We start from the raw sequence: 22,510 nt of genomic DNA, 5'->3' as shown, positions 1-22,510 counted from the left end.
CTAATTTTGAGATTATCTTGAAATTATCTGTCTTGAGATTATCAACGCCCTCGTTGTTATTCGTAATTTACATCTTATTCGACACGCACGTACAGTTCTTGTTGTTTTCTTTTTTTCTACAGTATCGTTAGTGGTCATTATCTACTAATCAATTTCCAATCCAATCTGTTGTCGCGTGGCGGGACGCCGATAATTTCCCGCTTGGCTTACAAATTTCATTCCATCCACCGAGATTACGCTGCTATATTCTCGATTACTTTGTTGCTCGCCTTCGATGTCGGCTATAATTGCCTAGGACTTTTTTGACTTCGTACGGACCACGGTATTTAGGACTAAGCTTGCGGCTTTCGCCCGTCGCTGGGATTTCGCTTCGGACTAGAACAATGTCTACTTTTTTTTGGTCGCGGTTTTCTTCTAAAAGTTCCGTAACACTTCTACGCTTTGCTTCGTTTCCTAATGTTGCGTTAAGTTCTCTAATTTCACGAACTAACGGGTTATCATTGGGCCCTGCTACGCGGTACGCAAGTACGATCTCGAACGGGGTGCGTTGCGTGACTCTGTGACGTGTACCATTTATCGCAAATTGTATTTCACATAATTGAAGGTCCCAATCGTCACAATCCACCCCTTTCGTGGTCGTTGATAAGCAATGTAATATTACTCTGCTTAATCGCTCGATTTGGCCGTTTCCTCTTGGCGTCGCTGTTGCGATTTTTACGTGCACTATTTGGAGTTGTTCGCAAAACTCTTCGAATGCTCTCGCGGTGAACGCGGTGCCGCGATCCGAAATGATGCGCTCGGGTTTTCCACAATGCGCCAATACTTCGCGCATGAATTGTATCACATCGTTCGCACCATTGTTTACTACCGCCTTGAAAACTGCGTATTTGCTAAACCCACAAATTAATGCAATAATATATTTGTTGTTTGCCGCCGTGACTCTAAAAGGCCCTAAGTGATTTATATGTACGCTGTGAAAGGGTCGGTCCCCTTTCGACAATGGGTGTAATAGCCCTTCCTTTTTCCCAGTTGGCGTCTTATAATATAAGCATGGAACGCATCTATTTACATAACGGGTTACAAAATCGCGCGCGTTGAGAAAGTAATAAGTTTCTTCTAACTTCGCTAGTGTTATATCCACGCCGAGATGTGCCACCGCACGATGCGCATCGGATACTACGTCAAATCGCAGATCTGTCGGAACATACAATCTCTACGTTCCCCGGGTTGTTTCATATACACGGGCATTGTACATGGTGAATTGCTTGTGAGCCTTTTGGTTCCCCGCTTCTAGCTGGTCGCGAATTTCTAAAATACGCGGGTCAGCTCGTTGCGTAGCTGCAACCCGGTCGGTGTTGATATTAACCCCCAAAACTGGAAGTCCTGCTAGTGCTCCGTCCTCGCCTGGCTCAATGGGATTTCTACTCAACGCGTCCGCAGCAGTGTTTTGCTCCCCCTTATGGTATTCGATTCGATAATTGAATTCAGACAGTCTGAGGAACCATCCCCAATTCGTGGACTCATTTCGCGTTTACCTTCTAGTAGCTTTAGGCTATTGCAATCAGTCCGTACAACGAATTCAATACCGATTAGGTATACTCGGAACCTTTCCAATGCACAAACGATCGCGAGAGCTTCAAGCTCATGTGAGTGATATTTCGACTTCTCCGGTATGGTTTTTCCGCTATAATAGCTTATCGGATGCCATTTATTGTCGGGCTGTTTTTGAAGTAGTACCGCTCCGAGTCCTACGCTACTCGCGTCCCTCTGAACCTTCGTTTCCGCGGTTGGATCGTACATAGCTAGAACGGGTTTTGAAAGAAGCCTCTTTTTAAATTCCTGTCTCTTGCGCTGCCCCCCATTCGAACCGGCTTCCCTTTTTCAACAAATCTGTAATTGGGTTCATAATGACAGCGAAATTCCTAATGAAGCGCCTAAAATAATTTGCTAATCCTACAAAGCTTCTCACGGCCCTGACATCCGTCGGAGTTGGAAACGACTCGACGCCCTGAAATTTTCGGCTACCTGAATGTATTATGCCCATCTGTATTTCGAATCCGAGATATTCAAATTTTGTCTTTAAAAAGTGACATTTCTCTAATTTTATCGTCAAATTCGCGCCCCTCAATGCCTCAAAAACCTGTCTTAATCTCTCGAGCCCTTGTTCTACACTTTTGGAGGGTATTACAATATCGTCGAGGTAAGCTATAGCTGCGCGGTACAATAATTTAGCTAGAACTATATTAATCAGTCTTTGGAAGACTGCTGGTGCGTTACAAAGCCTAAAGGGCATTCGCTTGAATTGATAGTGGTCGTCTGGGGTAACGAAAGCCGTTTTTTCACGTGAGCCCTTGCTCACTGGAACCTGGGAGTAACCGCTAAATAAATTTAAATTACTATAATTATTTATAGTATAGTATACTATATAATTATTTATAGTAATTTAGATTTTTTATTCAACGCGCGATAGTCTATGCAAACCCTAACCTCTCTGCTCGCTTTACGCACCAGGAGTATCGGACTTGCGAAAGGCGAAACGCTGTCTTCGACGATGCCTGCGTCCTTGAGCTCATTGATGGTGTCCTTTAGCTGTTCTCGCTCATGGTAGGACAGTCGATACGGTCGGTAGTATATCGTGTTCCGTTGCGGAACAAGGGACCCTTACGGATACCGAGGACCGCGGCACGTCGATACACGGCTCTGGTTTATGACACGGGCGCAAACATGATCGAGCGTTCGGGACAGTTGATCCGGGACCCGGCTTCGGCCTTTGTGCAGGTCAGCCTCGCAATTTTCTGTCCCCTACAAAAATCGCCCCTGTCATAAACCAGAGGAATTCTCGCACAGCGGCGAGGATTACCCACGGCCATGGGTGCGTGCCCGTACTTAGGTAGGCACGTACACATGGGTCCACGTAACGAGTTTTCCTTCGCTGACTCACCGAATGTATTTTTTATCCAAAACTTCGTCGATCTCTTGTTCCCACTCCGTCAGCATCCCCTTCCAAACATCCGAAGGAGGGGTAAAAAAATTGACTTGTGGGCGCAAGAGCTCCGACGAAGAAGAGTTCCCTTACCACATTCGACAAGCACAGTTCACTTCCAATCGTTCAATCACCACATTCGACAAGTCACAGTTCACGTACTACCTTTGAAAATTACAGTCACACTAAAGACTCGTTCACAACTCACGCGACAACCATTCGAAATCACACTCGAATCATCGTTCCGGATTCGAGGACTCGTTTATTAAAATCTCGATTCGAACAAAACGTAACGCGAAGACGCGACCACTGCTCCACCGACGGATCCAGGTGCCCAAGATTAATTTGGCCGGCATCACGCGTACGGTCAACGTAAAATCGCGAAACCATTCGAGTCGCGACCAAGCATCGACCCGTCGATCGTAACGTAACATTTTTTGGTCCTTCGAGCCGGATCTGTTACGCAATATATCGGCTTATCGGTATTGAGTTCGATGTGCATTTCGGCCTTGTCGGTGCATCCGATTTGACGCACGTTCTTGACAACCAGGTCTCGATATTCGTTTATCAGCTCCAGCAGCTGTTGTGCTTCCACCCCTGATGCATCGGTATCTATTTCGTCCAGCGTCACTGGCTTCTCGTTAACCTCGCGTCTAACCTCTCGTCCCTCACAATGCTCGCCTCGCGCCACCGTTTCTCTTGCTTTAATGGTCAAATCATTTCCTGTGATATTTAGAACGGGAATAAATGTACGGCCTTCACTATCGGTTTCAACAATACACCTCGGGATAAGTGTGCCTATGGTTCGTGGGCCTCCCTCGATGCATAGCCCCGATTTGACAAAGTACCACTCACCGTGATGTGCCCTAAATAATTAGAGGGTATCACCTGTTCCTCCTGTACCCGCAATCGGGTTTTCTCTGGCGACTTTGCTATGTCTCGTACCAAGTCGTCCACGCTCGGGGCGATGCGCAGCTCCGTACTCGTGCTCAAAATATGGACGTTTGGATGCTCCGTGTAAGGGTGTCCTACAAGCAAGTAGTGTTGACGGCCCAGAGTGGGCAGTCGCACCTCGGGGTTTTCCCCCATATCGACGTTCGCCGGCCAGAAGGGCCCTACTTTCCAGCACCACACCTGCGAGGGGAAGTTGTCCGGCGTAGATGTTGTACCGGGCTAGGCTTGGAATAACCCTGTCCTCAATTCCTAAGAGGGATAAGTTATCATCGGGCAAGTTGTGTCTACCCCTTCGAGGGGAGGCGGCTCATTTAGTCAGCCTTGGACGTTGTAGGCAACGCCCAGCGCTGTCCAGCGGGGACCACGAGGAGGTAGAGCCGCCAGCGTTAAAGCTCGACATCCGGCGGGATGGCGTCAGCAGGTGCTATTGCCGTTGAACCCTACAGTCACGGTGCCGAAGCGCCGCCCGCATGGACCGTCAGGGTTTTGAAAAGGCGGAAAGGGGGGGAGGAGAAGGAGAGGAAAAGAAGAGAAAGGAAAAGAAAAGAGAGGAAAAGAAAAGAAAAGAAAAGAGAAGAGAAAAAAAAAATAAGTGGGGGTCGCGGTATTCGCGGGGGGAGGCGCGGTTTCGCGGGGTGTGGTCTCGCGGTTTCGCGGTGGGTTCGGCTTTGTGGCGGGCGCGAATTCGCGTGGGTGATGAGGTACTGGTGCGGTCGCTGCGTGGAGGCAGCGTTAACCGGGCCAGCTTCACCACCGGGTTTAAGTGGGTGGGCGGGCGAGATCACGGTGTCGCAGTGCTGTTGCTACTGCTGGAGAGCTCGACCCGAACCAGCCTTACCACTGGTAGAAGGTGGTTCGGGTGATCCGGGTTCGCGGCTGCAGTGGTTCGCGGTATCGCGGATCTAAGCGGTCTCTTTTCCGCGGGGTGGCAGGTGGGCGGTGGGCGGTGGGTGGGGGAGGTTGGGTCCGTCGTGACGGTTGATGTCGACTGGTTACTCCCTTCCTTCAGCCTAAGTATCCTGCGGATTACTTCGGCTGCGGTCGGGAAGATGGCTTTGTCGAACAAGGTGGGGGCAGGTGGCGGCCATCCGCTGTTTTGTTTTCCCTGTAGGAGGGTCCGGAGTGGAACGCGCTCTGTTTCGTACAGAGCGCACTCGAAGAACCTGTGATGGGGTGTGTCGTTCACACCGCATCGACAGCGTGGGCTTTCGGTCAGTCCTAGGCTGTGGAGTTTGGCCGCGAAGTCGCCGTGTCCGGAGATGAACTGGGATACGTAGTGTTCTAAGAAGACCCATCCCATGTTCATCCGGAGCTCCACGTCCGGCAGGAGGTGGTGGGTGTGTCTCTCGTGTTGGGAGTTGTCCCATCTCTCCTGCCATTCGCGCAGCAGGGACACGGAGATATCTCCGTCGGTCGCACTCCGGGCAGTCGTTCCTATTGCGGGGGCGTCTGAGTTCCTTATTCTGGCCTCGTACATTAGCGCTGCTCGTCTGATGTAGAGATCGATCGGCAGGGCACCTGCCATAACGAGGAGGGCGTCGGTGGAGATGGTGCTATACGCTTTTGTGGTACGCAGGAGTGCGTGCCTTTGCGCAATTTTCAGATCGCGGATGCATGTTTTGTTTAGCAGGTCGCTCCATGCCGGCGCTGCGTACGAGGCGATAGGGAGGAATAGGCCCTTATACAGGAATCTGAGGGATCTATGGTTGAGACCCCAATTTCTACGTGCGATGGCGGTTAGGGAGTTGAATTTCTCGGCGCACTTCGACCTGATTTTCCGCACATGCGTGCGGATCCTCAGGCCTTGATCGAAGTGAACGCCGAGGTACCTAACTGATTCGACCATACGGATCTGTCTCGCTTGAATTTTAATCTTCGGAGGCCTTTTGATGTCGAGATGACCACGAAGAAGGATCATCTCCAACTTGTTCTGCGAGAGGGACAGTTTCTCCGACTCGCACCATCTTTCGATGGTGGTCGTCGTGCCCTGTCCCTTTTCTTCTAGTTCGAGTCTGCTGTCACCCGAGATGAGGATGAGAAGGTCGTCCGCATAAGCGAACGCCTCGACGCCCTCGCTGCTCAGGGTATTCAGCAGATCGTCAAATACGAAATTCCAGAGGCTCGGGCACAAGATAGAGCCCTGAGGATAGCCTCTGGTGACCGACTTATCGACGCGAGACTGTTTCCCTATAAGCGAGACCGTACGGTCGCTCAGATAATCGAAGACCAATGAATATAAATTACTGGGGCAGCGCCGCTCTTTCAGGCGGAGGAGGATGCTGGGCCACCATACGTGGTCGAATGCCCCCGAGATGTCGAATAAAATCGCGAGAGCGTATTTTGTCGTTGACCTCTCGAGGCAGTCTCGCACGCACAGGATAGCGTTAGCGGTCGACCTCCCCCTTCGGAAGCCGAACTGCCTCGGGGACGCGAAATCGGGGTGGAGGAAAATTGGTTCGAGTTTCTTGTGGAGTAGTTTCTCCAGACCCTTGCCTAGCACAGAGAGCAGGCAAATGGGTCTGTAGGAACCGACAAGAGACTCGTCGCGGTCAGGACCTTTGAGGAGGGCGCGAATGGATCCCGACTTCCACGGTGCTGGGAAGCATCCGTGGGTCAGGCATCCATTATTTAGGGCGGCGAAGTGGCTCATAAGGACCGGGTAGGCGGCTTTGACCATCTCCACTTCGATGAGGTCAAGGCCAGGGGCTTTCCGGTTTCGGAGGGAACGAATCGCGTGGCTGATCTGGAGATCAGTAAACGGTGGCGAGTCGGGGACTGAGGGCGACGCGGGACAGGGAACACGCCTGTGTCGCTGGCACTCCTGGGTGTCAGGAGTGTCATCTGGGACAAGGGACTCGAGGAGTTTACGCGCGGTTTGTTCCCACGTCATCGGGACTTCTGCCGGTGCCGGAGTTGACGCGAGAACCTTGTCCGGGGGAATTCTCTTCACGCATAATTTGTAAACCGCTCCCCAGGGGTCTTCGTTATCGAGGGTAGAAACGAACTCGCGCCAGCTGAAGCGTTTCGCGCGTTGGATCTCGTAGGTATATTTCCTACGGATCCGAAGGTACTCGACGCATTTCGCATTCCTGATGGAGGGAACGGACTCCACTTGGAAGGCCTTCCGCAAGTGGTACGTGTTCTTCTTAAGCGAAGTCAAATTTTCCGTCCACCACGGAACTGACTTTTTGTGGAATTTCTTCCGGAGGATTGAGAAATCTGGGGCGGATTAGAGAAGTTTCTGGTCAGAGATTCCTGGAATTTAGCCCAGTTGGCCCGGCATGTTCGGAACCTGGCTTGCGGGATTGAAGGGTTCGCGCATGTTGGGGCGTTATACACGAAGGTGATCGGATTGTGATCACTCGTGGTCCAGTTTTCGTGGACTGTCTAGTTATCTATATACTTGACCGTCGTGAGGTCCGACAGCGTAACGTTCACATTCGATGAACCTTTGTGGTTTCTAAACGTTGGGGGATTACCGGGTTCGTTGAGTACTACTAGATTCTCCTGGGAAATGACCCATTCGAATTGTTCGCCTCGCTGATCGGTGATGGCGGAGTGCCATAGCGAGGACTTCGCGTTGGCATCCGCTGATATTATTAACCTATTTCCGCGGAGGGAGCGGCTTATCTGGGTGATTCTCTCAAGATACCTTTCGATATCGTGAGAGAACTTGAAGTATACGCTGACGAGGCACAGTTTGCCGAATAGTCCTGTAGCCTAGATACACGTACAATAGTCGTCGCTGAGATGCGACAGCTTAAGGATCGCGAGATTGGGGTCGCGTATCACGATACCTGCCATGGCTCGGTTGCCAGGCTTCGCGCTGGTAACTGCCGTACAATTCGTGAGGCCGATGAATTTGCCCTTCACGTTGTACGGCTCCTGCATGAGCAGGATGTTGATATGCTCGCGGCTCATTACGTGGCTCATCTCTAGGGAAGCTGTCCGTGAGCCACGTAAATTAGCTTGTGCTATTTTGATCTCCTGATTACCGCTCATGAAAGATTTACGCATAGTCAGTACGGATCAGCACCTGATTGATAGCTTGCCGGTAGGAGGGGCACTCCTTGCTTGTGACGGAGTGTTTGTGCTCCTTGCCGTGTTTACGGCAGTTAGAGAAAGTTGGTGCTTCTTTCTTTTTCGGGCACGTTTTGAAATTGTGGCCCGCGGTCGCGCAATGCCCGCAAACTTCCTTTTCTGCGCGGCAGTGTTTCGTGGTGTGGCCAAACGATGTGCACTTTTAGCAGCGGGTTGCTGCTACATAGTCACCTAACCGGCAACACTTCCACCCTACGTATAATCTGTCCTTCTTTGCGAGGATATCCCTAACGGGTCTGGATACCTCGAGGATTATATTGCACGAGTCCCTATCTTTTGGTCCAGACTTAAACGACACCTTAGTCTGTTCCCTGACGAGGTTTCGGTCCTTCGGGTCGATATTTTAGGCAATAATCGCTTCGATCATCGCCTGATCGTTGTCAGACCGCGGGGCGTCGTAGATAATGACGCGAGAGGCCTTCTGGGGGGGGGGGGGGGGGCGACCACGAAGCCGGTGGATTTTAGGTCGTCGTTCGAGGTTAGGCCCGACAGGTTACTACCTTTCGCCGCCTCTATGATGATCCCGTTTCCATTGATCGTTCGGATATTCCTCACTTGGAGGTTCGATTTCGCGGGCGACACCAATTTGAGGACCGCCTTCTTAGTCTCTTCGCTATTAGCGAAGGCTTGCCGGTCCTTGGGTATAATTGTTACAATATTGGGGGGTCGCGCCTGATATTCGAAAGGGCCGCGATTTTGGAAGAAATCCCGAGTCGTTGCGCGTAGGTTACCGGTTGCCCTTGACTGGCGGGTGGCGCGACTTTCGGGGGGTTCGCGGTGTGGGTAGGCGGCGGGGCTGGGGCCAGAAGGGGGCGGGCGAGGATGGGACGCGCTACGGAGGGCCACTATCTGGCCTTCAAGGTGGGAATTAGCCATAAGGCTTCGGTCGAGTAAGCCGTTAATGGTGGAAAGCGCGGTAAGGATTAGTTTATTTGTGCTGGGACTTACCGTGTTCCCTGCTTCACACAGATGCTCCACCACGGTCTTCTGCACCTGTTCGGTCTTCTCCTTCAGTCCCATGGTGGTTAAGGGGCTGACATCGGGCATCACGGACTTCGTTGTTGTCCTGCTCGCTGCTTTGCGCGGTTCCGCAGCCTCGGGCTGCACTTTCTTCTTCGCCGGTACGGGGAGGTGTCCTACGAGCAACGGCGTGTCTTGAGACTCGTTCGGGATCACGTGTGCCTCCACCAAGACTTCAACGCCGTCGATTGACAGGGGTGCCGTGAACACGACAATGGGATTCACGAACCCTGCTCCGTACCCTACCAATGGTCTCAGCTGCGTTCGCCGGTATTGGACCCCTAGCTTGTCCGCTGCATTTTGCCGTACTGCCACTGCACTGCTTCCAAGGTCGACGTAGCATCTCGTCGGTTTCCCAGCAAAAATTGCATCTTTAAAATATTTAAATTTAGTCCACTCCTTCCAGCTTCGCTTCCTTCGCGGCAAACTATCACGCCAAAGTCTGGCCATACCCGTTAATTTCGAAAGTCCGTAATGTTTAATAGCAACTTCGTCCCACAAGTACAGATCACCGTACTCCTCGACTTTATGTATTCAACGGTTTATATCGATATCGTTTTTGACTGGATTAAATTCCGGTAACATCCCGTCGATATTTTGAAAGTATCGCATTCCGGTCCAGCCACTATACGAGGGATCGACCATAATTTCGGTACGTTGCTCGTTTGAAACACCGCCATGTTCGCCACGTGGTTGTACGTTATCGTGCGACATCCTCGTCCCGAATTTTCCCCGTTCGATTTCTCAGTTCGCAACAGTATCCGCGACTCGCGCCTGCTCGAACCCTCGAACTATTAAATTTGCGAGAATTATCCCGTCGCTCTGACATTCCGCGCTACAACGCTCAACAATCCGCACTCAACGGTAGTCTCACCATGTGGTTCACGTTTTCACTCACGTTCCCAACGAACCACTATTTTTCACAAATACTGGTATACGCTCACCGTACTCGAATTATCCCACTTCTGAGATTGTTGCATTAAGGTCTTTACAACTCTTTTCTTCAATTTGTTAAATAACTTTTATTAACTTGCGTCTCTCTCACTAACCATTCGCCATTCGTCGTTCCTTCGTTTGTTCGTTGCGGTTCGCGGATCCTCTTTATATATACATGCATTCTCTCTCTCTCTCTCTTATCCACACTCATCTCATTCGCTCGGCCATACACTCACTCAGTCGCGCTAATTTTGAACGGTTCTACATCAGTAATTTGCTACCTTTATTTAATTCAATAACCGTTGTCAAACATCGTAGTTCCTGATAGAACTCTTTTTCTTGTGTAGCGAGGTAATTTATTTTGAGTTTTCCGAAGTACACTTTCTCATGTCCCGCCGAGGCTGTGGGAGTCTGGCTACGGTCAGTTCACGCATCTGGCAGCCAGATTCGCACGAGCCAGGGTTTTTACACTTTGTCGACCGCGTGTTTTCAATTCATATACCGAACTCGGGCAGTTCCTTCCGCGCCACTATTCAAAGAAGTGTTATCGAGAGACCGCGATTTCTCGTTCGCTAGTGCGTCGCGCTCTCCCCACACGAACCACCTCAAACTGTTGACCCCGACGTGATCGCGTAGTCGCGGAAGTGAACGTGTATAAAAACCGAAGGCGTACCAACTATGCCAAACCGTGAAGCAAATACCATTGCACCCCTGGCAGCCGCGCCCACCTCAGGAACCGAACGAGTCGGCGTTCGGATCTCCGAATTCACGCCCGACGATTCAGGCGAGCTATGTCACGGGCGCCCTCGGACCGCGGTACATCGCGGAGGTACGCGACGTCTTCCTGAACCTTCCGGACACCGGCTTGCTCGAAACACTAAAAACGGAGCTCATCCAGCGCTTGAGCGTGTCCCAAGAGTAGAAGGCCCGGAGGCTGCTTGAGCATGAAGAAATCGGCGACCGCCGACACCTGCGCGCCCTGGCCGGGACTTGTGTATTCGAACCGCTCCTGCGTACCCTATGGTTGGGTCGATTACCGACGAACGTCCAGACGATACTCGCCACCCAAAAGGATACCACCCTGGACAAGGTGGCCGAGTTGGCGGACGCCATCGTTAGAACCATGCCAGCACGTCCATCCATCGCGGAAGCTACGCAACCAGTCGCACCAAGCCCGATGGACTCGGTTATGGAGCGGATGATGAACATGCTCATCACCATGCAGGAGCAGACAGAGCTGATGAGGGACCAGAATCCTGTTGGAACCGATCCCGTAATGCCAGCGGAGTGTGCTGGTATCACGAGCGACACGGCCGCAATGCTCGCCGATGTACACAGCCGTGTACGTTCGCCTCACCGACGGGAAACGCGACGGGCCCAACGTTTTTCCGTCTGTTCATCCGCGATCAACGGACAAACACACAGTTCCTGGTCGATATCGGGGCCGACCTGTGTGTTTTCCCCAGGAGCCTGACCCGCGACCCGGTCGCGAAAACCGGGTACACACTGACCGCGGCAAACGGCACGTCGATCGCGACTTACAGGACGAAGACCCTGACACTCAACTTGGGTCTCCGCCGCGACTTCGCTTGGAGGTTCGTGGTGGTCGACGTGTCCAAGCCGATTATCGGGGCGGACTTTCTTGCACACTTCGGCCTCCTCGTGGACATCCGGAACCAGCAACTCCTCGACCGGACAACGACCCTCACGACCAAGGGCGCGCCGGTTCAGCAGTCCTCCCCGTCCATCAAAACGATCCACGGAGGCTCGGTGTACCATGGATTGCTGCAACGGTACGCGGACATCACAAGGCCAAGCGGAACGCCCATCACCATCGTGCACGACATCCGCCACTTCATACGAACTGCACCGGGGCCATCCATCGCTTGCAGGCCACGGCGGCTTGCACCGTACCGGCTCCAGATCGCCAAAAAGGAATTTGACGTAATGGTTCAACTCGGTATTGCACGTCCGTCCCAGAGTAGTTGGGCTTCACCCCTACATCTGGTGCCGAAGAAGGGCAGTGACTCTTGGCGACCGTACGGCGATTATCGTGCGCTTGAGGGGGGAAATACCTTTAGACGGATGAAAACGAGCTTATCTTTATTAATTTTTTTGTGAAGGAAAGGATTGTTTTACATTTTTGAAACTTTGGTTATCATTTATTATATTCTTTCTCTATTACAACGTATTTTTTGTTTTTCAAAGTATTCAAAAATGGCGAAGTTATGTCCCTTTTCTCCGGTAGGTTGTGGTGCGGCTTATTAAATGGTATAAGCTCTAGTTTTGGCTACATTGATTTGAAACAAACCAGCAAGACATATTTCGATAACTAACACTTACAGTTTGTAGGTGAACCTACAGAAAGTGAAAAATATTGAAAATTGAAAAAATGACACGCTTTGAAACAGAAACTTTGAATTTTACATGAAATTTTCGCTATATTTTGCAATAAAAAGGTACTTGTATTTACAATTTATTTCATATCTCTAGGTTCATATAGAAGACAATATTGTTATAGATATGTGTGCAAAATTTTAGCAAGATCGATTGAGTAGTTTTTGAGTTATTGATTCCACCGATTTCGAAAATGTAGTTTTGAGATAAACACGTTCAAAGTTTCAATAGGTGATAACTCAATAATTTTAATGACTTATCAGCTAGTCTGCGATTCCTGCGCCATACAATATTCCTTCTGTTTCCTCATAGAGCTGATTTTCCTCCATACGTTGCTCTCTTCATGCTTTTCGAGCCTCTTTGGTAGTTAATGAGGTGCGTCGCTCCTGTCGAATTATTCTCTGTTCGTCGATTTTGTCGGCGTATGTTTTTGCTTGTTTTCCAATTACAATATTCAAAGCACTCATAGTTCTTAAAACTGAAGCATATCCTTCGTTAAATAAGCCAGCTGCCAAATATGCTGCAATTTCAATAATTTTTATTCCTGAGTGTTACGTCACAGCTCCGGCTCGAAGGACCAAAAACTGTTCCGTAGTAGATCCGGCTCGAAGTACCGAAAAATGTGACGTCGCAGCGTGGCAACCTCGATAGTTGCACGCCCGTACACGAATACTAACGCCGATTTAATTCCTCGGCTGGGGTTGTAAATCCCAGCTTTAACTTTAGGTCTCGTTAATACTCGCGACGCTTCGATTTCCAAATTTCTTCAGAAATCGACTGATTCGACTCTGATCTCCGAATGATTGAGATCAGAGCACTAGTTTCTCACGATACTGAGAACCCGTTTGATGTTGCGCGTTTCGAGACGAACGAATTCTCGAATTTCGAATTGGATGCTTCTTCGGAGTGTGAAGCTGGAGTGTAGTTGTCCCGAACGGTGGACTGACTGATAACTGAGTAACTGATTAACTGTGTAACTGTTGCGAGTGTGATCCTGTAGGTGTTTTTATACAACACCTACAGGTTTTGTGTCGAGTGCGCTGATTGGAAAGTCGAAAATACCCAATCGGCGCATAATTCCAAAAATCGGAGGCGTCTTCGACGACGCCCCTTGGTCAGCCCTCTTGGTGCAAGGGTGAGGGCAATGGCCACGTGCGAGGAATCCTCGAAGATTTGCCGATGCCTTGGAAATTTCCTCCAAGTTGACTCATGTCTGGCGGAACCGTTACGAACGAGGTTCGCGTCGACCCTTCGGAAATTCCCGGTTTATGATATGGTCGGTTGTCTGTACGAACGAAGTAAAAATTCCAAAACTATTGTCTGGACATGCGCGGATTAACTAAATGATTTTATCATGGTTTAGGGTGAAATTGCCCCTTGTAACTAAAATAAATAAACTGAGTTCGAAAAAAGCTAATCCCGAAAATAAATTTGTTGGCACGTCCATATGATAAACGAACTTTCGAGGATTTTCGCCGTTTTGTTCCGCCTCGGACGGAACACTGAGTGCAGGTGCTTTGGAGCGAAGCGCCAAACAGTTAAGTTGAAACTCTCGTTATAATTCTGAGTGTGTCCGCCCAAGGACCTCTCAAGTAGATTCTCTTCAGATAAATCTTCGTAAATTGGTAGGATGTGCTTCTGCACGTCTGGATGTAGTGGTGCAAAATGTTCTATAAGGTCCAAATTTGCTCCTGTAGCTAGAGCTTTCTGCCACTTGCACCAGCTGTCATTTCCTACCAGGCAGTATTCATGCCTTGGATTTTCTTTGGTGAAGCATAAGTGATAATACGAGGCCATTATAGCTTTCTTCATATTTTCCACACTATGAATATTTCTTCGTATGGCTAAGCCATAGTATGCGGTGAGTTTCCTGATAAGCGCATCAGTCAGCTTGCCTTTTCCACCGTGGTTTTTTGTTTTTTTTAATATTTCGAAGCCGGCAGTATGATAATTTTTCTTGTAAAACGCAAACAATGTAAAGTAACATGTTTACGATGATTGAAACGAGGAAATTATGAAAGGCGGGTCCTCCGCTTTGGGCGCGTGAATATATACCTGCGGTGGGCTACCGCCTATGAGTCCCGATTATGGGGTATAGCATCAGAAGGGCTCCGAATTTCGCTGTAAAACTTTGGCACCATACTCTTAAGATGTTATACTAACATCCTATAGAAAAAAAAAATTGTTAGGTAAGGTATAAAGGTATTGTTAGGTACTCGTGGTTACCGTAATGGTGGTCGAGCTTTGTAGGCGTTTGCACGTGGTGTGCCGACTAATAAACTTGTATGTCTCGAAGGACCACCCGATAAGATCGGGAACAAAACTTAGAAATGAGTAGGAGGTGAAGCGGACTTTGATTCTAGTGCTATGCGCTTGATCGAAATTGCTAATTGGTACTTTGTAATCCTTACTTCCTACTCCGTACTCTGTGCTATGTACTAGGTGAGTTGATACTTGTCTAACTATGTGTTTTCAACTGACTGGGCCTCCCAGAATCGTCTTCGACGACACCTCCGCAAGTCGTCTTCGCGGGGGTGAAGTCGTTCTGGTTGGCCCTTTAGATCTAGATGCTTGTGGAAGGGAGAGATAGTCCCCTCCCTTCTTGGGTCTTCCAAGTTGCTAATGTTAATAATTAATTAGTCCCGTTTGCAGTCGTCGACCGTGGCAGGTAAAAAGCAAGAAACGCTTTGGCCTTAATAACACATGTTAACAGACGGGCTAGAGAGTTAAAATACTGGTGACTGGACGCCAGATGTGAACAATAGACAAGGAAAATCTACAGCAAGAATCGCGGGCCTTATGGGTTCAGGGATTTATGGCTGCCACGGTCCCTTCTCGTAATACGTAAGGACGATTGCAAGTTGCGACAGGACGAGGGCTCTTATTGTTGCGAAAAAACTGCCAAATGTGCAGCTAAGTCTTAGAAAAGATAAAAGTGTATACAAAACTAAAACTACGGTCGTTCAAGGGCCCGGACGAAACGGTAAGGCTATAAGGGGCCTTAACATACCGCCCACCTTGAACGGCACACGTTCGAAACAAATGCTTCTAATACATGAACTCTTAATATTAGAAACTATCATGCTATCTATGTACAGGCCCTAAGATTATCATACAATATGGCTACTAAATCACGCAATGGCCTTAACATTAGAGATACACGTGGTCCGTTATGTTTGCACTTCCTCTATGGGTAGAATGCAAACTCTTGTGACGGGTCTCTTTATGATGCCATCCGCCACCTTGATGGACACCACACGAGAAGTGTTGTCGGAGCCTGGGTGAAGATCTACGATTCTTCCGAGTCGCCACTTCAGCGGAGGGGTGTTGTCCTCTCGGATGATGACCAGTGCACCGGCCTTGATGTTGCCTGGTGAGTCCAGTTGCCATTTGTGCCGTTGCTGCAACTCATGGAGATACTCTCGGTGCCACCGTTTCCAGAAGTGTTGCACCGTGTACCGGATTAACTGGTAGCGATTTAGTCGATTCTGCTTCAAGTGAAGCAGATCGGCCTGCGGAGGTGCCGTTAGCGCGTCGCCAATAAGGAAATGCCCTGGGGTCAGAGGGGTGAGGTCATTGGGATCACAGGATAGGGGTTGAAGCGGACGGGAGTTGAGGCAAGCTTCTACCTGCGTTAAGATTGTATACAACTCTTCAAACGTTAGGCGTTGTTCTCCTACGACTCGCTTCAAGTGCTGCTTCGCGGATTTGACCGCACTTTCCCAGAGCCCGCCAAAGTGCGGGGAGTACGGGGGAATAAGGTGCCACTGTATTTGTTCATGGGCCAACGCTCTTTGGATGCGATCATTATGCTCCTTATTAGTTAATAATGCTCCTAATTGATTGAGCTCGGTACGCGCTCCTACAAAATTCGTGCCATTGTCAGAATAAATACAGTGACTCCGACCCCTACGCGACATAAATCGATACAGACAATTGAGGAATGCATCGGTACTTAGGTCAGTGGCTAGTTCAATGTGGACGGCTTTCGTGGCAAAACAAACGAAAATGCATACGTAGGACTTGTACGTGATTCGCGCGCGACCTCTCTCCTTGAGCATGAGTGGCCCCGCATAATCGACACCGCAGGTAGAAAAGGCTCGAGCAGGTGTTACCCGAGCTGCCAGTAGATCACCCATAAGGTACTTAGTGCCCTTTGGGTTGGCTCTAAAGCATCTGACACATTTGCGTAGCACTTGTTTGACTACGCGTTTTCCCGTTACGGGCCAGAATCGGGTGCGTATTGCGGCTAGCGTCAACTGATGTCCAGAGTGGAGCAGTCTATTATGTTCGTACGTGATTATGAGCGCGGTGAGTGGATGCTTCGCGGGTAGAATCATCGGGTGTCTCTGATCGTAAGGGATGGGCGCATTTTTAAGACGACCGCCCACCCTGATTAGTCCGCTTTCATCCAAGAATGGGTTCAAAGATAGCAGTGGGCCTTTGGGTGTTAGCGATTTTTGTGCACTAAGCAAGGTGAACTCTAGGCCGAACTGCTCTCTTTGGGCGAGCTTTACCAGAACCCTTTCAGCCTCGTGCAGTTCACGCGTGGTCAGATATCGCGAACTGACCGGACTTCTTGGCGCGTTCGAGGGCCGCGACGATGGTTCCCGAAGTTTGTTCGCGACGGCTTTGGTGAACTTTAAACAATAGGCCGTGATTCTACGTAATCTTGAGTAGGAGGAGTAACACGAGAAGATATCAGAGGGTGGATTACTTTGGTGAGCAACTGTTAGGCAAACGCAGGATTGCCGCGCTTCGGGAATATCCGGGGGACAGGCCACTACCCTGGTGAATGGAAATTTCACGATGCATCGTTCGTCATCGTCACATGTCGTCGTGGCTTTGAAATGCCGTTCGCTAGGGTCGTCCGCCGCGTTCGTAGTCCGCGTTGATGTAGGGTAACTGTCTTTAATTTCCCAAAATTGAGAAATCGCTCTGTCTAAGTGTTCGTTGGTTGCCATGTGGCAAGTAGGGGTTTCCTTTACGTTCGCATCAGGTAGCCAGCCCACCCGACCGCCCAGAACCCATCCTAACCGCGTTTTTTGCCACACCAAGTCACTTGAATCTATTTTGTGCTGTCCTATACACAGCAATTTCCAGAAAATTCCCGCGCCTATTAATACGTCGATTCGCGAGGGTCGATCGAAGTGCGGATCAGCAAGTGTGATGCCCGTTGGTCTTGAAACCTTTACGCTACTTAGCGGCAAATTTGGCATGTCATCGGTAATGGTTTTTATTACCAGACATGACAAATCTGCGTTGAACGTGTTGCACCTTGAGCTAAGATGAAGGGAGATACGGGAGATCCAATCTATCGCGCAATTCCTCAGTTATGAAGTTCGCCTGCGAACCTACATCTAGCAAAGCCCTACATTCATGTTTCCGACACTGCCTATCCTTGATGAACACGATTGCCGTGGATAGTACGGTGTATTCTGTCGCGACGCTGGCCGAATTCGATACGCACGAAGTGGTTGTTTCGACCGGGGCTTCTAAGGAGACCGTCTCCTGTTTCGCGTCATCGCGGTACAGAAGAGTGTGATGCCTTTTTCCACACTTTCTGCATGTTCCCCGAGTACAACCCTTGACACTGTGCCCCTGTTGCAAACAATTAAAGCACGATTGAAGGCGTTTAACTGTCTCATGACGCTTGGGGTTTGGCATTGCCTTTAATTGACCGCAGTGTTGTAAAAGATGCTCACCCTCGCATAGCACGCATTGATTACGCGTACTTGAGACGTGAGCCGTTACGGCACTTGTCCTGATATGGACTTTGGACGCGCGAACCTGATGGGTGTGATTTGCGGATACCCTCGCGGCTGACTGGTGGTTCGAAGTTGCTCGGTCGAGGCGCTTCGCTTGCCTTTCAATGAATTTCACGAAATCGCTAAATTTCGGCCTATGTGGTAGGTTCGCGGCATGCATATCCCAGTCATTGTATGTTACTGAATCCAGTTTTTTTGAAAGTAAAGTAACGACTATAGTGTCCCACGCGTTAACCGGTTCGCCTAACGCGCCTAATGCCACGATTTGATTATTCGCGTGGTCGATGAATTCCCTAAGCGCGTGGGTACTTTGTTTGTGCATATTTGGGACTTCTAGAAGTGCATTTACGTGATAGTGGACCAGAGTGTCAGGGTCTTCGAATCGTCTTTTCAAAGCCTCCCATGCAACCCCATAATTCGCTTCCGAGATACCCAATGATTCTATTATACGCGCAGCGGAACCCTTTAAAGCTGAAGTTAGGTAATGAAATCGCTGAATATCGGTGAGCGACTCATTATTGTGGACCATCGTCAAATACGTGTCGCGAAAACGCACCCTATGATTATACGTTCCGTCAAAATTCGGTAGCAAAATGGTCGGCATTCGGGGGGTCATCGGCGCGTCTGGAGCGTGTGACGACGCGTGGCTTGGGGAATTCGCGGGTGGTTGCGGACCACGTAAATTCGCGAGATGTCTTTGCGCGGAGGCGATTAACGGGAAGAAGACGTTTTCAAAGTCATCGCGCTCGTCCAAATGTGATGCCTCAGAGTCTGTACCCGTCACGATTACCTCAATTTGAGATTGCACTTTATCAAATTTGTCGCGCAAGTCCTCGTATGCTTGAACCTTTTTTTCTAACGCGTCCACATGCATTTCGCTAGCCGAGGTTTCCATAAAGCGCTTGAAACGAGTTAGCTTGGCCTTAAAGGACCCACGTTCCGCGATAAGCTGTTTCATTTGAGTTTCCATGTTGTATACGAAATACGCAAGTAGACTTGGGAAGGACTTACCAAAGGACGGAAGGGTTGAATGGCGACGTTGGCTCGTCCAATTCACGTGATTCGGCTGATCTGTGTTGCTGCACTCCGGACCGGAACACTATCTCGTCCAGGGGCGTGACGCTCTTCTAGGGTGAGGTGCACGGAATCCTTCCTGGATGACTATTGGGATGTCCGGTAGATGCTCCAGATAGCCAAGTTGTCCAATTGTTGCAGTCTTCTGGGTTCTCGCTCAGACTTCTCGTGTTGACGTGGAGCGTTGTAGTCCTGCTGTCACACACCCAATTGTGGCGTACGGTCCAAGATCCAAATTGGTTGTAGCGTGGTGGCAGGATGTTCCTCGATTCCGTGTTGAAGATCCGTTTAGGTCGTAGGATCCGGCTCGAAGGACCAATGTTAAGTACTCGTGGTTACCGGAATGGTGTTCGAGTTTTGTTGAATTTTGCACGTGGTGTGCCGACTAATAAACTTGTACGGTTCGAAGGACCACCCGATGGTAATCGGGAACAAAACTTGGAAATGAGTAGGAGGTGAAGGGACTTTGACTATAATGCTATGTGCTTGATCGAAATTGCTAATTTGTGCTTTGTAGTCCGTACTTCCTACTCCGTACTCTGGTCTATGTACAATTTGAGCTGATACTTGGCTAAACTTGTTTCTCAACTGACTGGGCCTCCCAGAAACGTCTTCGACGACACCTCCGCAAGTCGTCTTCGCGGGGGTGAAGTCGTTCTGGTTGGCCCTTTAATTCTAGAAGTTTGTGGAAGGGAGAGACAGTCCCCTCCCTTCTTGGATCTCCAAGTTGCTAATGTTAATAACTAATTCGTCCCGTTTGCAGTCGTCGACCGTGGCAGGTGAAAAAGCGAGAAACGCTTAGGCCCTTAAACACACATGCTAAACGGGCTAGAGAGTCAAAAATGCTGGTCACTGGACGCCAGATGTGAACAATAGACAGCGAAAATGTACAGTAAGAATAGCGGGCCTTATGGGTTCAGGGATTTATGGCTGCCACGGTCCCTTCTCGTAATACCGTAAGGACGACTGCAACTTGCGACGGGACGAAGGCTCTTATTGCTACGAAAAAACTAACAAATGTACAGCTAAATCTTAGAAAGATAAAAAGTGTACACAAAACTAAAACTACGGTTGTTCAAGGGCCCGGACGAAACGGTAAGGCTATAAGGGGCCTTAACACTGTCTTAAAGTTTTATCGTGGTTAGTAAGAGATATTTTTATGTAGCCTTGTAATTCTTAGAAATATTAGTAAACACTCTGCATTGAAGCAGGTCTTTTGATATAAACAACAACACACTGTACGCACGGAGAAGAAATTCTTTCGTTTAATATGAAATTATATAGTTTTATATGATGTCTTATAGTATTATCGCGGAGTGTATAAAAAATTGTATATTTATATCGAATGTGTTATATTATATACCATGTTGTGGAGGGTTCGGTGAAGTTAAACCGAAAACGATTGGTGAAGTACGGCCCTCAACACAGTTTGCCAACGGTCGGTGTCGCGGAGGTTCGTGATGACGTCGGTCGCGGGTGAAGACAAAATGAGCGCTCCTAAACTCTCCTCGGAAAATATATATTCCTCTGAAGAAGGACAGAAAGATAGGAAAGTAGGAGAAAAACGAGGAAGAGAGAAACGATCCAAAAGACAGAGAAGAAAAACGAAGAAGAGAAAAAAGATCCAAAAGACAGAGAAGAAGAAGAAGGATAATGGTGAACAGACAAGCAAACAAGAGTGTTGTAAGAACGGTGAAAGTTTCCAGGCCTGCAAGGGCCTGCCCCTCGAACTGGGCAGTTCCGAGCGAGGCCTGGGAAACCTTCGGAAAATTCGTGGGCCCGCGCGGGTCTGGTCGCCAAATGTGCGATGACACAAAACAGACTCGCGCGGAAGGACAACGTTAACGGTAAAAGAATAGCGAGGAAATCCAGTGGCGTAAGGCAGCTTTTCGGCCGCCACAATGTAATAAGTAATAATAATAAAATAAGAATTGATTAGGGGGCGACGAACCACGCGAAGACCGCCATGGCAGTTCGCCCGCGCAAAAGAAATAGGTGATCGACTTAGAAGGAGGAAGACCCTCCAGGGGCCACGTGGCGATCGTAGTATGGGAAGTGGCGATCCCAGAGTGCCTGAACTAGGGTCTAACCAACCCTTGGTGTGGACGAGACACCTTGATCTGGCTGGCACTGCTTATTCATGTATGTAAGAAGCCGAACAGGTCCAACCAATTGACCTGTAAATGATTGGTACTACGGGGTCCGGATGCCCACGAGCAACGCAATGCGACCCGTCCGGACATTGGCGTTGGCTTCGTAGTGGTAGTGGTTATAAGCCCGCATGCTGGGCTAGAGACCTTTCGAGGGTCTCGGCGCGTGAGCAGCGCCCCACCTGCACCTGGACCCGACAGGAGATCTGGTAGAATTTTTGAAAGGAATTCGGCGCTACCAACAATTTACTTCCATGGGACTCGTCATCCCCGGGAAGCAACGCTGGCAAGGCTGTGGCCTCAGCTCATTGAGCTTAATCTCAATCCTATGCCCGCGAGGGCCCTTCTTAGTAGGCCTTCACAGCAGGAACAACGAGGTAAATCAGATTTCCTCTGGTCCCTTGTTCTTTAGCAGCAACTTTCGTTTGCTCCCTGTCAGCGACACGCTGGTGATCTGGACCAGCACCAGCACATCATTCGTGTATTTATGAGCATCACGCCTTGTGTGATCGTATCGCTTCTTCTGCGCTGCTTGATCCTTCATGATATGTTTGCTAATTTCCTCCCGTCTATCTCTTTTCGCACAGCTCTCTTTCATCGGTGTGATGTTGATGCTTTTATTAAATATCATGTTTATGGCACCTTGTATCTTTTTGACCTATGCGGCTCAATCGAATGGATCCTGTGCGGCGACGGTCGTGGCCAACGCATCGACAACGGTCTTATACCGTTCGCACTACCCGTTCGGCCTCAGCGTGGCCAAGGCATTACGGACGTGTCTGATGCCATAAGTGTCACAAAGCGTAGCAAATATTTGTGACGTAAAGCTTGTCTCTTGATCGCTGATGATTCTTGTCAGGACTCCAAACAAATACACGAGGTCCAGCAACACCTTTTCGGTACAACGTGTCTTCAACTCAATTAGAACAGTACTCTCTTTTAATTCGGTGTTCCTCGCTTGGAGGCTACAGAAAGAGTGCTCCTAGAAGAGCACTGATTAGCCAAGGACCCCTTCTTGTTAGCGTGGCTCTGGCTCTGTTTATTACACCTCGAAACTCGGGGACGCTTCCGCATAACCTCTTGGCCTATGATTTCTTTCTCAACTCTGATCGATACGGCTGTTAAGG

At 49.4% G+C, this 22,510-nt stretch overlaps 2 protein-coding genes and 1 long non-coding RNA gene across 15 annotated transcripts in view; 1 reads left to right on the top strand and 2 right to left on the bottom strand.

The window, feature by feature from the left end:
- LOC116424216 (uncharacterized) overlaps positions 1 to 22,510 on the top strand; it is a 185,951-nt gene that overhangs the window by 17,476 nt on the left and 145,965 nt on the right. The window lies entirely within an intron of this gene.
- The window catches only part of LOC116428912 (uncharacterized), a 49,621-nt gene that overhangs the window by 24,406 nt on the left and 2,705 nt on the right, over positions 1 to 22,510 (bottom strand). The gene's annotated exons all lie outside the window — the stretch shown is intronic.
- LOC143174686 (uncharacterized) lies at positions 12,655 to 14,549 on the bottom strand. The gene is given in 2 exon segments (XM_076368925.1): positions 12,655 to 12,935; positions 13,888 to 14,549. Coding segments are annotated over 2 exon segments (597 nt in total). The 5' UTR covers positions 14,204 to 14,549.

The sequence above is a fragment of the Nomia melanderi genome, chromosome 7 (genome assembly GCF_051020985.1).
Source record: "Nomia melanderi isolate GNS246 chromosome 7, iyNomMela1, whole genome shotgun sequence".
Taxonomy (NCBI): domain Eukaryota; kingdom Metazoa; phylum Arthropoda; class Insecta; order Hymenoptera; family Halictidae; genus Nomia; species Nomia melanderi.
This window is presented reverse-complemented; position numbering and strand designations above follow the sequence as displayed.